The sequence below is a fragment of the Daphnia pulex genome, chromosome 7 (assembly GCF_021134715.1).
Source record: "Daphnia pulex isolate KAP4 chromosome 7, ASM2113471v1".
Classification (NCBI taxonomy): domain Eukaryota; kingdom Metazoa; phylum Arthropoda; class Branchiopoda; order Diplostraca; family Daphniidae; genus Daphnia; species Daphnia pulex.
This window is the reverse complement of record NC_060023.1, coordinates 770,841-785,124: the sequence shown is the minus strand read 5'-3', so window position 1 is coordinate 785,124 and position 14,284 is coordinate 770,841. Positions and strand designations below refer to the sequence as shown.

The window sequence follows — 14,284 nt, the reverse complement described above, 5'->3', positions numbered from 1 at the left end:
GTCCAGGCCTACACGTCGACTCTCTTCACTTATGTCGTGACGCCGATCAATAATCCTCTAATCTATTCTGTCTACGACATAATAGACAGTGGCGATATAAATTTACTTGTCAGGGAATCCGGATCTATGAATACTTTACTATCGGCAAGTAAAAAAAAACTCAGTGAACTTAACGACATAAGGAACTTGCTTAATTGTAACGTGCAACAGACCAACAATTACACGGGCCTGTTCCGGAATTTAAGGAAAAAAATCGACTCTTTCCCGAACTCTCGATGCGCAACAGCGTCTGACTGCATCCGACCCATCAAACCAGAATCTAAAATCGTACTCCTCGAGGTAAAATACTATAGTCAGTTGGCTGTTTTTCTAACAAGATTTAAAGAATTTTTAATCTTTTTAAATTGATTAATTAAACTAGGCCAATGTTTACCTCAAAGATGCGATCAGGAATGATTTTAAAAAGACTGGAAAGTGCAACTTGCAAATAGCAAAAGAAGAATTCATAGCCATCATGTCGACGCTTGTTCTACAGAAAAACAGTCCCTACACGCAAAGCATGCAGCAAGGGTAAGCTGGTACAGCTAGCTTCAATAGATGACATTAGATTTTGTTAATTGCTGGAATTTTGGTTTCATTCGATGATCAAATGAAATAGAATATTAAATCTGCAAGAAAATGGCCTGGTCAACTTCTGGGACACTTGGTTCCGTCCAATGCCGCCTCAATGCAACGGAAAACTCCCAAGTGGAAAGAAAAAGGAACTTTCGCCCCTTTCTCTGAAAAATGTGACCGGTGCATTTGTCGTTCTATTGGTTGGAATGAGCCTTTCCCTTTTGGCTTTTCTCGGCGAAAAAATTATTTCTAGACAACAACTTCGCAATAGAAAAGGTGATGAGTTGGATCAAAATAAGTGAACTGTAGTGTCATCCGAAACGACAGAGGAAAGAATAACCCACTATCATCCTCGAATACGTTGAATTAAGATTTAGCAAAAACAAAACTTGAACTAAACAACCATGATTTTAGGTATCACAAGTCATAACCCAATTCCTATTTAATATCGATCTTTTTACACCATTTGATTTCAGTCTGCACATTTTAATTACGAACATTTCACAATTTTCGATGTCAAGATAATACGCCGGTTGTCGGGAAGACGAACGGAAAAAAGCCCAGTAAAAAAAAAAGAAGTCGGAAAAATTCCTAAAGGGTTCGGTTAATGTAGTACAACTGCTGAAAGAACTGGTCAAATATAATGGGCGAACGGTAGTCAATCAGTAGCCGATAATAGATGCTGATTCAATTTCTAATGCAACTCGCTCCACATTAGCGACATCGCCCTGTGTTACATTTCATGCAGCAAAAATTTCACTATGATTGACACGTCACGCTGCATCAGAAAACTTACGGTGAGCTCAGCAAAGGCCAACAACAAATGGGTCAGACTATCAACAACAAACACTAAACCAGATAGGTTAGGTTACAACATTCAACCGTTATGCTAGTGCATCTAATGCTAATGCCATATACGTTTGGTAACGGGAATATCAAGTTCACAGAATTATATACAATAAGCAATGAAATTCACCTGAAAACCCAGTACAAGCGAGATATTCCGGGACAAGTAAATGAAGATCACGGACTTCAATGGGTTTACCTTTGTAAATGGAATTTATGATTCACATGGAGCTTGGCGGTAGGCGTAACGTCCGATTCATATTCTACTCTTGGACAAAACAATACCGGACACACTCAAAGGGCATTTGTGTCCATAACATCACAAAAGACAATGTAGAAATCTGAAATGAATTTCTGAAATTGACAACAGCAGCCCTACCGTCTCCACAACAAACATTTTTTTCAAGCCAGTGAATTACTGCGCACATTAAATATTATGGTAGGATATTTAAAGGATCGTTGCTGGCAAGATACTCTATGTACCAATCTAGCAGCTGGTCCGTTCAACTGAATCGCAATGTCGCTCTTGCCTTTCTTAATATTTCCCGTTTGGTTCTTCATTTCTATCCCCAGTTCCTTATCAATGCCAAACACGCTTAACGGCAAACACATCCGCGTCATTTGGGTAAGAAAACACCAACAATTTGGCATGACTTAATGAAGAAATTAAAATTCAATTGATCTGGCATTAAATGGATGCGGTACAGACACGTTGGAGTGGAAACCCTAAGGGGCTAGTTGGACCACTCAAAGGAGGAGTAATCATCGACTTCTTATCAAGACGTTTAAATTTCACGTAACCAACTAAAAGAAATTGACTTAGCTTCTGTTCGACACATAAAACATAACCGAACTTATTTCATTTTCCATACAGGTACGAAATGGTTCGAGTGACTGAAGGCAAAGGGGAGCCATCAGAAAAAGGACCAGGACTTTTTAACTATTTGTGGAATCAAGTTAAGTTCATTCCATTCTCTATTGAAATAAATGATTGAAACGAATTAACTATAATGATAAGGAATAAGCTATAAAAAAAATTCTGACGCACACTAAGAATTATCTGATTTTCAAGAAATCCGATTTCCTGGTTCACGATACGATCCCGACATTTCAGTACAATTCAGTCGTTGATTTTACAATGCCATGGATTTACGACTATTTCTCTTTCCTCATTCCCGTCCCTGATGAATCGGCCAACATCAACGCCGTCGTCAAACCTTTTCAATGGCCGGTTTGAACATTGAAATAACTTGACTATTACATTTTGTATTCAACAGTATCTACTATTTGATCACCAGGTTTGGTTAGGACTGGGGATATCGATCGTTTGCGTCATCGCAGTTTTGAATTTAATCCAGCGCTACTTGGAATATCGATCGGTAATTGTAACACCTTCACGATCAAAAGACAATCCAGCACTGACTGAAAAAGTTATCGCCAAAGGAGAGACCGGAAAACAATACCTTTACGTCTTCGGCAATTTGCTATCACAAGGTTTAACACGAGGAAATCAAATGACATATTTCGCCAGCTGTACGAAAATACATAGTATTGGCAAGTCAAAACTTCTTTTTTTTATTTGTTAGGTGGACCTTGTAGGTCGGGAAAATTACCCTATCGACTAGTCGCTGGCGTTTGGATCCTGGCCGCTTTCATCTTCGTCCAGGCCTACACGTCCACTCTCTTCACTTACGTCGTGACGCCAATCGAACAACCGCTAATCAAATCTGTCTTCGACATTATCAACAATGGCGATATCAATTTACTGGTCAGGGAATCGGGAACAATGTATCCTTTAATAGCGGCAAGTGAAAAAATGTCAATTCCCTAAAGAACAAAAGCTTTACTCGAATTTAACCTGCGACAGACCAACAATTACACGGGCATATTCGGGCATTTGAGGAAAAAAATCGACTCCTACCCGAACTCTAAATGCCCATCTTTTCGAAGCTGCGCTGAAGCTGTCAAATTAAAATATGGAAACGTCTACCTTGAGGTAAATATGTCAAAATATGTCAGCATTTTGATGCTTTTTGCGATTGTTCAGATTGCGATTTTAATCTTTCAAAATCGATTAATATAACTAGACAAGAAATTACCTAAAAGATGAGATCAGGAGTGATTATAAAACGACTGGAAAATGCCACCTTCAATTTGCAAAAGAAGAATTCATCACCTTTGTTTCATCGTTTGTTCTACAGAAAAACAGTCCCTACACGCACAGCATGACCCTAGGGTAAGCTGGTACAGCAGAATAAAGAGAGAATTGCTTTTCAATAATTGCTGGAATTCTGTTTCATTCCTTCACAATGAAATAGAATATTGAATCTGCAAGAAATTGGCCTAGTCGACTTCTGGGACTCGTGGTTCCGCCCAATGCCTCCTCAATGTCCCGGAAGACCCAAAAAAGAAAAAAAATCAAACAAACTTTCGCCACTTTCCCTGAAAAATTTGACTGGCGCATTTGTCGTTTTATCGGTTGGATTGAGCCTTTCCCTTTTGGCTTTTCTCGGCGAAAAAATTGTTTCTAGACGTGAGCAGTTTCGCATTCGCAAAGATAAAAAGTTGCAACAAGACGCAAATAAATTTATTGAGGTGTCATCCCAAAAGACAGAAGAACCCATCATCCTCGAATAAGTTAAATTGAGATTTAGCAAGAACTAAACTTAAACTGATTAATATCCCTTTAACACATTATTCAACCCAAAACTAATGCATCTTTTCAATATCGTACATGACACTTTTGATTGCACATTTCACTATTTTCGATGCCAAGGTACGCGGGTATCGGGAACACGAAAAGGAAAAGAGCCCAAACAAATGAAAATGTCTTAAATCGAAAGAATTCAGAAGAACTGATTAAATAAAACGGGCATCGGTCAATTAGTGGCCAACAACTATTTAAAACAAAGATCTAGCACATAATCGCGCCTCTTTTGAAAAAAGTAAAAACCCCCAAAATGTTGTGACCTGTCAGCCTATTTGTATGTCCCTGATGTTTGCCATAAAAGAGACCGTCCCCGAAAAAATGTACAACACAGCTGACAACAGCTGATTTGATTTCCGAATCAATGACGACATATCCCTCCTAATTTTGACGCTTCGCATTGTTGACATCGCCTTGTGCTGTACATTCCATGCAGCAGAGAAGTGAGATTCATTACAATTCGCATGTCCCGCTGTGTCGGAAAAGTTACAAGGAGCCGAAACCCAAGGAAAAAATAAGACGATGCGGGTCGATGTCGAAAAGTTGATACGATCAAAAATAAACACTTGCAATGACAAAAAGACCAACGATTAGTTTTCCTAATTGAATGCGAATAAGTTGGTACACTTGAGACATTCATAGGAAAAAAATTGAAAATTGATTTGCGAAGCGATTGCATCGTCACTACATGAATTACTAACTGAAAATTAAATCGATGCAAGTCTAATCGAATCGGCACGATTTGTCAACCGTTTTTCTCCATTTAATATTTCCCAACAAATCTTGTCCGTCACATAATTCCAGATCGTCACAACCAGATAACGAACTATTGCCATTCACTAGGAGAAGAAACGGCAAGAACTGATGCGGAAAATAAAGATCCTACTAACCTTTGAATGAACTTCATCAGCTGATCGGATTCCAATCGAGAGCCTTGGTGTCTGGCGGTGAACGATGGCCTTGTTCCGAAACTCATGGCTGCTCAATCCCACAGGAAATGATGGCAAATTCTAAAAAAACAAAATAAAAAATTAATTCAAATAAACTTCCCAGGAAATAAATCAGTACAAAAAATCAAAATCTCTCTTGAATAACTGGAAAATGGGAGACGTTAACGGTTTTGCATATTAAGTAACAAACGTTAATACATATTATATAAGAAACGCAGACGTGGCGGTACGAAAATAGCCACAAAAAGCGAAAAAAACATGTGTCCGTTTGAACAGAAATTATCTCCCTTACTGATAATCCGCGTTCGACCTTTAAAAAAGTTGGGCCTTTTGCGGTAAACAAATAAGACCAAATCTTGTCAAACAAAGTACGTATTCATCTCCCTTCATAAATCCCCCGTCGTGTACGTCAAGATTCAACAAGGAAAGGTTAAAAGGATTTTAAAAAAACTATACCGATAGCAATAATAAATAGAGCATATAGAGACCCTTCAATTTCATACATGATGGAGAAGCTTCGCCTCTTTAGACATACAAACACAAAAAATACAAAAACAAATACAATGGAATATCGAAGGTAACAGGATAGAAACTGAAAAAGAAAAAAAAGAAAAAGTTCAACTTTGCTATCTGGTGCTTGAAGTTCTAGACCAAAAATCTTGAATTTAAATATCCAATCCAAATTTACTAAATAGAAAGTTAATAATCTCATTATTTTCTCAATATTCCAAATACATTCAATGACTTTGCATACAAGTTTCGACACAGCAGTTCTGAGTTGGACTTTTTCAACACTATTTACTCAGTATCTGCTCAAAAACATGAGCACTTGTCTAATTATGTACTTAGGCCGCTGGGGCCGCACAACATGTAGAATTAGTTCTCTATTTGCTTCAGGTGGCAGCCACCTGTGAAAAAAAAAATACGCAGGGTGTATGCGATATGCCTGAGCTCGAGCACTATAAAATGTGCTATTAATGCCAATAGAGAAAAGCAGACTCGATTATTCCAGACAACAAGGTCCATTCAAAAATGATTCGACGCTTCCCTGTAGCTATTCAATTAAGTCTACTGGTCGTAGCCTGGTTGAATTCGCATGTCATCGCTGGCCCAACAGTGGACGAGCAACTGGAACAACTTAGGATCAACTATGTAAGCGATAATGATTTGAATTACACTTAATATAATAACACTTCATTAAATTGTTTCAACGGGCGCTGATAAGATGAAAATGGAGCAAATTTTAGCTGCCAAGGACAGCCGTTTGGAATCCCTAGAACTTAAAGTTCAACATCAAGTAAACTTCATTTTCAGTTTTACAGAGTTATTGGATTTAAACATTATTTCAAAAACAATTAGGAAATACTGGAAGCTAAAATGATTCGACTTGAGACTGAAGTGAATCAAATGAAAGCTCAAGCAATTCGGGCACAAGCGGGGCACAAGAGCCGCTGTTAACTGCCCAGCAGCAAAGTCGAAATTACAGCAACGCTACTAGTCTGAGGCAAGGGACAACTCAATTACCCAAATCCTGCGTGGACCTTAAAATTATGGGCCACACTTTGAGTGGAATGTTTCTGATTAAGGGAGTCAAAACCGTCGAAACTGTTTTCTGCGATTTTACTCTCGCCGCAACCGATCCGAGTAAGTTGCAATACGGCACCTTCTATTCAAATCAAATTTAGTAACAAGTTAATTCACTCCAGACTTTCAGACGTGGATTGGTTACGCTGATATCAAGTCTTGGCCCGTTTCCTACCACGCGCAGAGAGTTGGACTCTACGACGCAGTCAACACTGTTGTTCCCTACAACCTAATAAGGCTGAATATTGGCAATGCCTTGAACCCATCAACCGGAGTGTTTGTCGCTCCGAAAGCGGGCAGATATTATTTCGCTTTCACGGGTTTGGGTTGGGACACTTACGTCAAAGTTCAGCTGCAGATGAAGGTGGGATCGGCCGATTGGATCAAAATCGGAGAAGCCCACGGCGCAGCTTGGAACACGATGGCACTCCAGTCGACTCTGCAACTCGCCAAAGACGATCAAATTCGTTTGGTACACCTTCTGGGAGTCATTCACGATGCCGACGGCAATAATTTCAGCGACTTTGTTGGCTACCTGCTCGAAGAAGATGTTTTTGATTGTTAATACTTAACCCAATAATTTAAGACTGAATTTTTAGTTAAATCTGCATTGATAAAGCAATTCCTTGCTATAATTAAATATGCATGCATGTTAAATTACAACTGAATTGGTGTGGTGTCACTGGTCCTATTATTAAATATAAAAGTTGGGAAAACACAAATTTTATTAGCATTTTTTTATAATATTTTCAAGTCGACAAAGCGGAAAGTAATTCAAATTTGCAGATGGCTGCAATCAGAACTTTTTGAAGGGACATTAAGTGTTAGTAAGTTTATCCTTATCCCTCACGTAACTTGACTTAAAAGATTGAAATGAGTACAGACTAAATTCAAAATGCAAGTGTATGTTTCTTATCTTAAAAAAACCAAAATAGACTCATATCAGTAATAAACGACTGCAAATACGTCAAAAGGGTAATATAAAATGGTGTTTCAAACTCTCAATGCGCACAACAATAAAAAGCACAGCTTATTGGTTTTCTCAAATCACTGATCGTGACTGATCGTTATTCGCTATTTCCCAACAAATCTTGATTTCCGTCACACTTTAAGTGTAAGACCAGATTACGAAATATTGCAAGGAGAAACGAAACGACAAGGAGAAGAAACAGCAAAAACTAATGCGGAAAACCGAGATCCTAACCTTTAATCAAAACCATTAGCTGATGAATTGGATTCCATTTGAGGGCCATTATGTCCTGTGGTGTCCCATGGACGTGTCACGAGACTCCTGGCTGATCCATCCTCACAGGAAATGGCGTTAATTCTAAAAATAAAAATGTATTTAAATAAATATCCAAGCAAATAAATCTGCACAAAAAATAAAAATCTCTCTTGAATATAATTGGAAAATGCGAGAAGTAAACGGTTGAGTATGTTAAGTTACAAAAGCTTATTACATTTTTCCATATGTTACCGTTTTCAGAATGTTATCACCCTTACTTAATCCGCGTTCGACCTTTATTTAAAAGTTGATCCCTTTGCAGTAAACAAATAAATCTTGTCAAACAAAGTACGTTTTTATATCCCTTCATAAATCCCCCGTCATGTTTGTCAAGATCCAACAAGGAAAGGTTAAAAGAATTTAAAAAAAAAACTAGACCGATAGCAAGAATAAATAGAGAATGTAGAGACCCTTCAATTTCATATAAAATGGAGAAGCTTCGCCCCTTTGGACACACAGAAGAACAATCGGTACTCCTGTTAACAAGGCGAAGAAAATGGTTCGTCGCTTAATAATATTTCAAGTAGCTGTTTTATTTTTGGCTTGGTCGACATGTTCGACCGCCGCTGCCATCGATTTGGAGGATAAATTGCAACAGCTAACCGACACGTTTGTAAGAAATCTTTTAAAAGATCCCAAAATCAATTCAATTGTTTAACTACTAAATTATTCTTGCAGACCCTATTCAAAGAAGATATGGAGGTAAAACAAACGAGACTGCAAGCGGAAGTGTCTGAACTAAAGGCACAAATTACAGGACTAGAAGCCCAACTTCATCGGCAAGAATCGATTATCACCACACTGCAGAATCCAACGCCGTTTACCCCGAAAAGCGTAAACGACATCCAACCAAAGTTAATCAACGGAATGCCAAATTCCTGTGGCGACCTGTGGTCTTTTGGGCACATTTGGAGCGGACTCTATTCCATCATGGGTATAAACATGGTCGAAACAGTCTATTGCGATTTCTCCAAAATCTCTGAAAATCCAGGTAAATCCAAAATTGATTTAAATTCGACTCCGACCACCTCTCAATCTAGGACGATTCTAACTCAACTGATATTCCAATTTCGTAGTAGTGATAGGACAGAGATGGATCGGCTATAACGATGTCAAATCCGTGCCAGTCTACTTTTACGTTCAAAAGGGAACCAATTTCAATCTAACAAACACTCCGATCCCATTCGAACGCGTTATGAACAACGTCGGAAACGCTATGAATATAGACACTGGCATCTTCACGGCACCCGTCACAGGGACTTACTTCTTCTCCGTATCCGGAATGGTCGATTTCCCCTTTACCGATGATACCGCTACAACAAGACGAGAGATCGGTCTAGCCTTGTATTCGAACGGCAACGAAATCGGTTTGGCTCTGGCTGACGAAGTTGGCAACATGGGACAATTCGAAACGTACGATATGGAATCGACACTCAATCTTAAATCAGGAGATCAAGTGTGGCTGGCCATCAAGTACAAGTCGACAGACACTTACGTATTTGACAATTTCCAGCACCACAATCACTTCACTGGTTGGCTTCTACAACAAGATTTCGAAAACTCTGTTTAGCCTTTTGCAAGAGTGTCAATGAATGAATGCCTGCAGCCAATACCACACTTGTAGTATTCCCTAATAAAAGTTGCACCTACTACATATTAAACCAATTAAACATCGATAACACTAAAATTAATGCAAAGCTTAAATTATTTCAAGAATGATTTCTTATCAATTTTGTAATTTGACTGTTGCTGAAATAACGCTTCTTTTAACTTGGAAAACGAAAATCGGTTGTAAAGCACAAGTTACAAAAACAGTTCAGTAAGCGAACTTTCATTTAAGTTCGTATTGTTTCTACACAACAACTTGGCAACTGTAAAAGATGAGCTGGATCGAAATAACTGAACTTAGGCGTCATCCCAAACGACAGAGAAAGAAGAACCCACCATTATGCTCGAATAAGTTGAATTTAGATTAGCAAAAACATCTTGAACTTAATAATCCTTTTGCAAGATTCCATCCAAAGGTTTTCACTTATCATGAAATTATTCCTATTTAATACCGTACTTTTAACAACATTTGATTTCAGTCTGTACATTCTGATTACGTCCATTCCACTATTTTCGATGTCGAGATAATACGCCGGATGTCGGGAACACGTACGGGAAAAAAAAAACAGTAAAAAAAAGAAGTCGGAAATTTCCTAAAGGGTTTGGTTAATGTACAACAGTTGAAAGAACTGAAAAAATATCATGGGCGAACGGTAGTCAATCAGTAGCCGATAATAAATGCTGGTTCAATTTCTAATTCGACTCGATTACGACATGCCCAGGCTAGAGGCTACTCATTTGGCACTCGCTATTATCGACATCGCCCTGTGTTACATTTCACGCAGCAAAGAAGTGAGATTCACTATATGATTGACACGTCACGCTGCGTCAGAAAAATTGCGATAAGCCAAACAAACAATGAAACGATCGCGGATCGCTGTCAACACAGGCCAGTAGCAGCAACAAATAGTTAATATGCGATCAACAATAAATAAGACTGACCCAGATATGTTGGGTTACATCATCCAATCGATAGGCTAGTTCATCTCTGATGTCCGATTCTATTTCGATGAGGCGGATCTTGAGAGGAAATGACGATGGATATATGCAACTATTGCATCACGGCCTGAATAACTAACCGAAAATGAAATCGATCCCTCATGTACACTCCTGCCCATCATCGAAATCGATCGAAATACACCTTCTCCCCACTTGGCACAACGTTGTCGTTCGATTTGCCATTTGTTAACTCATAGTTCATTTCAGCACGCCTTTTTCGTTTCTGATTTCTTTTATCGAAAGTTTCCGTTCAATTTAGGCACAGCAAAATATTCGAGAGCGTGAAATCGCGATTCAGAAATGTGAAGAAAGAGATTCCTACCTGATTTGTCGACAGGCAATGAGGCAAGTCGATGATGTCGTTGGCCAGCGACCAACAACGTTAAAGGGAATGTGGAGACAAGGATGGGCTGAGCTTCGTCTCGACTGTTGGCATACAAAAGGCTTTCTTTTGGATCGGTGGACACTCGGCTGGTTTCTAAACGCCACAGCATAAATCGGGATGAATTTTTTGTTTCTTCTTTGCTTCCATTCAAGCACATTCGTTATGTAATGTGCTGTGTGTCAATGTTCCATCTGTGCAACAAAGTGAATCAAAATTGATTTTTAATTCACAATACAGCAAGGATTTAGTCGCATCAATTGTTAACTCAAATTAGTCGTCCGTCGCTTTGGAGAAGGAAAAGTTCCAGTCCCATTTCAATTAATACGATGGTAAGATATTCATTCATCACGCGATGGGTAGAGCATCATGAATCGCCGATTCGGTAGAAGAATAACTAATTGATTTGCTCATTCAATTGCTATGGCAACTAACATTGAGTTTGAGCTGATTTTCGATTACATCCCAAGTTTCGCTTAATACTGGCTTCGCATTAATCTAACATCAAGAGCCCCTCGGCAGTGCATTTGAACAACTTTAGAGAATACGAATATTGCACGGATCCGTAACGTTTCAAAAACTATTCACGAATTGATTGACGGTGCTGGTCTCCAAAACAAAGTTTCACGTCAGTGAATTGTTAAGTTAGTTAGGCTCGGATATTTAAGGCATCGTTGCTGGAACCACCACGACATAAGCTACTTATCTGGCAGCCCATTCAAACAACAGAATCAAAATGTCGCTCTTACCTTCCATCATCTTTTCAGCTGCGATCACCATATTTATTCGCTGCACATCATCGACGTCCAATCGGCTCAGCGGCCAACACCTTCGCGTCATCTGGGTAAGGAACATAAATTCAAACATTAATCATTGCGATTCAGATCAATTAACTTGACATAAAACAATCGATTGAAGACACGTTGGAGTGGAAACCCCAAAGGATTGCTGGGACCTCTCAAAGGTGGGGTACTCCTCGACTACCTGACGGCCCGTTTAAATTTCACGTAACTAACAAAACCAATTCCAATTGACTGGCTTCTTAAACACATTAACTAACCACGTATACCTTATTTTATTTTACCTCCAGCTACGAAATGGTTCGAGTGACCGAAAACAGACAGGAAGCCACGGAAAAAGAACGCGGACTTTTCAGCTATTTGTTGGATCAAGTTGAGTTCGTTACGTTTCTTACTGATATCCAATTAAAAAATAATCTGATCTTTCACAGCAATGCGATTTGCTGGTCCACGATACGGTTCCCACACTGCAGACCAGCAAGATCGTTGATCTGACCTTGCCATGGGCTTACGACTTTTTCGCTTTCCTCATTCCCGTCCCCGATGAAACGGCCAACATCAACGCCGTCGTCAAACCTTTCCAGTGGCCGGTTTAAACATTTCAATTTCTTCAGACTATCAATTTTCGCATTAAACAGCATCGATTATAATTCGATCGATAGGTCTGGCTGGGACTAGGAGTATCGATCGTTTGCGTCATCACAGCTTTGAATGTGATCCAGCGCTACTTGGAATATCATTCCGCACTCGAAACTACATTTAGTTCAAACGAAAATCCACCGGCTGAAAAAAAAATCACCAAAGTCGGAACCGGAAAAGAATATCTCTACGTTTTCGGCAATTTGCTATCGCAAGGTTATAACAAATACAACGAAATAAAATGGCATAATTGTTTAGCTGATGTACGACACACAGCATTAATAAGTCACAACTTTTCCATGATTGATTAGGTGGATCTTGTAAATCGAAACGACTACCTTACCGACTGGTCGCTGGCGTTTGGACCCTGGCCGCTTTCATCTCCGTCCAGGCCTACACGTCGACTCTCTTCACTTATGTCGTAAAGCCAATCAATCACCCGCTCATCAATTCTGTCTACGACATTATCAATAGTGGCGATATCAATTTACTCGCCAGAGAAGATGGATTCGTAACTATTTTGTTTTCGGCAAGTAAAAAAAAAAATGTCGATGAACTTTGACAACAACTTATTTACATTGTGTGCGACAGACCAACAACAACACCCTTTTCGCAACATTACGAAGAAAACTGGATTCCACCCCGAATTCTCGATGCGTCATGCCGTTTGAATGCCTTCGAAATATCAAACCAGAACATAGAAATGTCTACATTGAGCTAGGATGTTTGCTGAAGAATTCCAGGCAAGTTGCTAATTGTAAAATTGACTGTCCACTCCTTCGCTTTTCCCCTGTTTCCTATGTATCAAGGCCTTGTATATCGATACAGATGGGACTTGATACATAGGAAACAATGGAAAAAGCGAAGGAGTGGGGGCGAAGTCACATATACGGCAATCGGCAACGCCGAATAAAATGCTTGGAAAATGTGTCGAAATGGGGGTATCACGAAAATCGTGATATCTCAAACATCTCAAAGAATTATAAAAAATCCTTTTGGATTCTGAAAGAGGGATGAAAGGGCTACATTTTGTATCAATTAGTTTTTTTTTACAAGCCGAATATACGGCTAAAAGCGATGTAGTCGGACGTGGAGACTTTGGGTTTTCGTGATATTTCACGATTTTCAACCGTGATTATCTCGTGAACGGGAAAAGATAAAAATCCGGACTTAATTCCGTTGGAATCGCCTTGCGATTCTGAACAGATTAGACCTAGTCCGGATTTGTAAAGTTCTTTTCCGGATTACGATCCGAAAAGTACCCCCACCATTTCGGTCCGGTTGAGTGGGAGATCGCTTGTTAAAAAGACTGGAAAGTGCAACTTGCAAATGGCAAAAGAAAGATTCATCGGAATCATGTCATCGTTCGCCCTTCCGAAAACCAGTCCCCACACCAAAATCATAACCCAAGGGTAAGCAAGTAGAGTTCAGGGTCATTCCCGGTCATTCCCCTTTTGTCTAAATTTTGTTTCACGTGTGTTAATAAAAAAAAGGATATTGGAGCTTCAACAAACTGGAATAATCGACTACTGGGATACCTGGTTCCGCCCCATGCCTCCTCAATGCAACGGAAAACCGCCGATGGAAAGCAAGAAAAAGAAACAATTGCCACTTTCCCTGAAAAATTTGACCGGAGCATTTGTCGTTTTACTGGTCGGACTGAGTCTTTCTTTTCTGGCTTTTCTTTGCGAGAAAATCATTTCTCTGCATCGTGGTCGTCGCGGTTAATTATGTCCATTTCCCCGCTTTGTACAGTTGAATTTCCAATCACATATCAGACAACACGATAGTCAAATATTCATCAATCACGCGACGGTGAGGGGCTGTCGGCAAGAGCGGACCACAATGCAAGCCTAATCGAATCGCCGA

At 39.4% G+C, this 14,284-nt stretch overlaps 3 protein-coding genes and 1 long non-coding RNA gene across 4 annotated transcripts; 3 read left to right on the top strand and 1 right to left on the bottom strand.

Annotated features, from left to right (window-relative positions):
• Positions 1–126: 126 nt before the first annotated feature.
• LOC124197709 (glutamate [NMDA] receptor subunit 1-like) lies at positions 127–4,098 on the top strand. The gene is made up of 10 exons (XM_046593240.1): positions 127–144; positions 211–339; positions 422–570; positions 2,336–2,417; positions 2,534–2,692; positions 2,739–2,955; positions 3,048–3,265; positions 3,329–3,457; positions 3,549–3,697; positions 3,780–4,098. The coding sequence occupies exons 1-10, from the start codon at positions 127–129 to the stop codon at positions 4,096–4,098; spliced, it is 1,569 nt and encodes a 522-aa protein (XP_046449196.1).
• Positions 4,099–4,908: 810 nt separating this feature from the next.
• LOC124196952 lies at positions 4,909–7,180 on the bottom strand. The gene is made up of 2 exons (XR_006875888.1): positions 7,043–7,180; positions 4,909–5,178 (listed from the first exon to the last, which is right to left on the bottom strand). It is a non-coding gene; the product is annotated as an uncharacterized LOC124196952 (long non-coding RNA).
• Positions 6,114–7,418, top strand: LOC124196951. Its single transcript, XM_046592207.1, has 4 exons — positions 6,114–6,270; positions 6,344–6,415; positions 6,478–6,762; positions 6,825–7,418. Exons 3-4 carry the CDS (start codon positions 6,669–6,671, stop codon positions 7,265–7,267), a joined length of 537 nt encoding a protein of 178 aa, XP_046448163.1. The 5' UTR covers positions 6,114–6,270; positions 6,344–6,415; positions 6,478–6,668; the 3' UTR covers positions 7,268–7,418.
• A 4,294-nt stretch (positions 7,419–11,712) lies between these two features.
• On the top strand, positions 11,713–14,143 carry LOC124197708. Its single transcript, XM_046593238.1, has 8 exons — positions 11,713–11,820; positions 11,895–11,983; positions 12,067–12,148; positions 12,208–12,366; positions 12,439–12,631; positions 12,727–12,926; positions 13,007–13,158; positions 13,909–14,143. The coding sequence occupies exons 1-8, from the start codon at positions 11,713–11,715 to the stop codon at positions 14,141–14,143; spliced, it is 1,218 nt and encodes a 405-aa protein (XP_046449194.1).
• The last annotated feature ends 141 nt before the right edge of the window (positions 14,144–14,284 follow it).

Excerpts from the sequence above, each read along its gene's own strand:
- LOC124197708 (XM_046593238.1), top strand. The coding sequence starts at position 11,713 with ATGTCGCTCTTACCTTCCATCATCTTTTCAGCTGCGATCACCATATTT. Across the intron at positions 12,927-13,006 it reads TCGCCAGAGAAGATGGATTC|ACCAACAACAACACCCTTTT; the intron begins GTAACTATTTTG and ends TGTGTGCGACAG. Across the intron at positions 13,159-13,908 it reads TGTTTGCTGAAGAATTCCAG|GATATTGGAGCTTCAACAAA; the intron begins GCAAGTTGCTAA and ends AATAAAAAAAAG.
- LOC124197709 (XM_046593240.1), top strand. Across the intron at positions 340-421 it reads CTAAAATCGTACTCCTCGAG|GCCAATGTTTACCTCAAAGA; the intron begins GTAAAATACTAT and ends TAATTAAACTAG. Across the intron at positions 2,956-3,047 it reads CGGCAATTTGCTATCACAAG|GTGGACCTTGTAGGTCGGGA; the intron begins GTTTAACACGAG and ends TTTATTTGTTAG.
- LOC124196951 (XM_046592207.1), top strand. The coding sequence starts at position 6,669 with ATGGGCCACACTTTGAGTGGAATGTTTCTGATTAAGGGAGTCAAAACC. Across the intron at positions 6,763-6,824 it reads TCTCGCCGCAACCGATCCGA|ACTTTCAGACGTGGATTGGT; the intron begins GTAAGTTGCAAT and ends AATTCACTCCAG.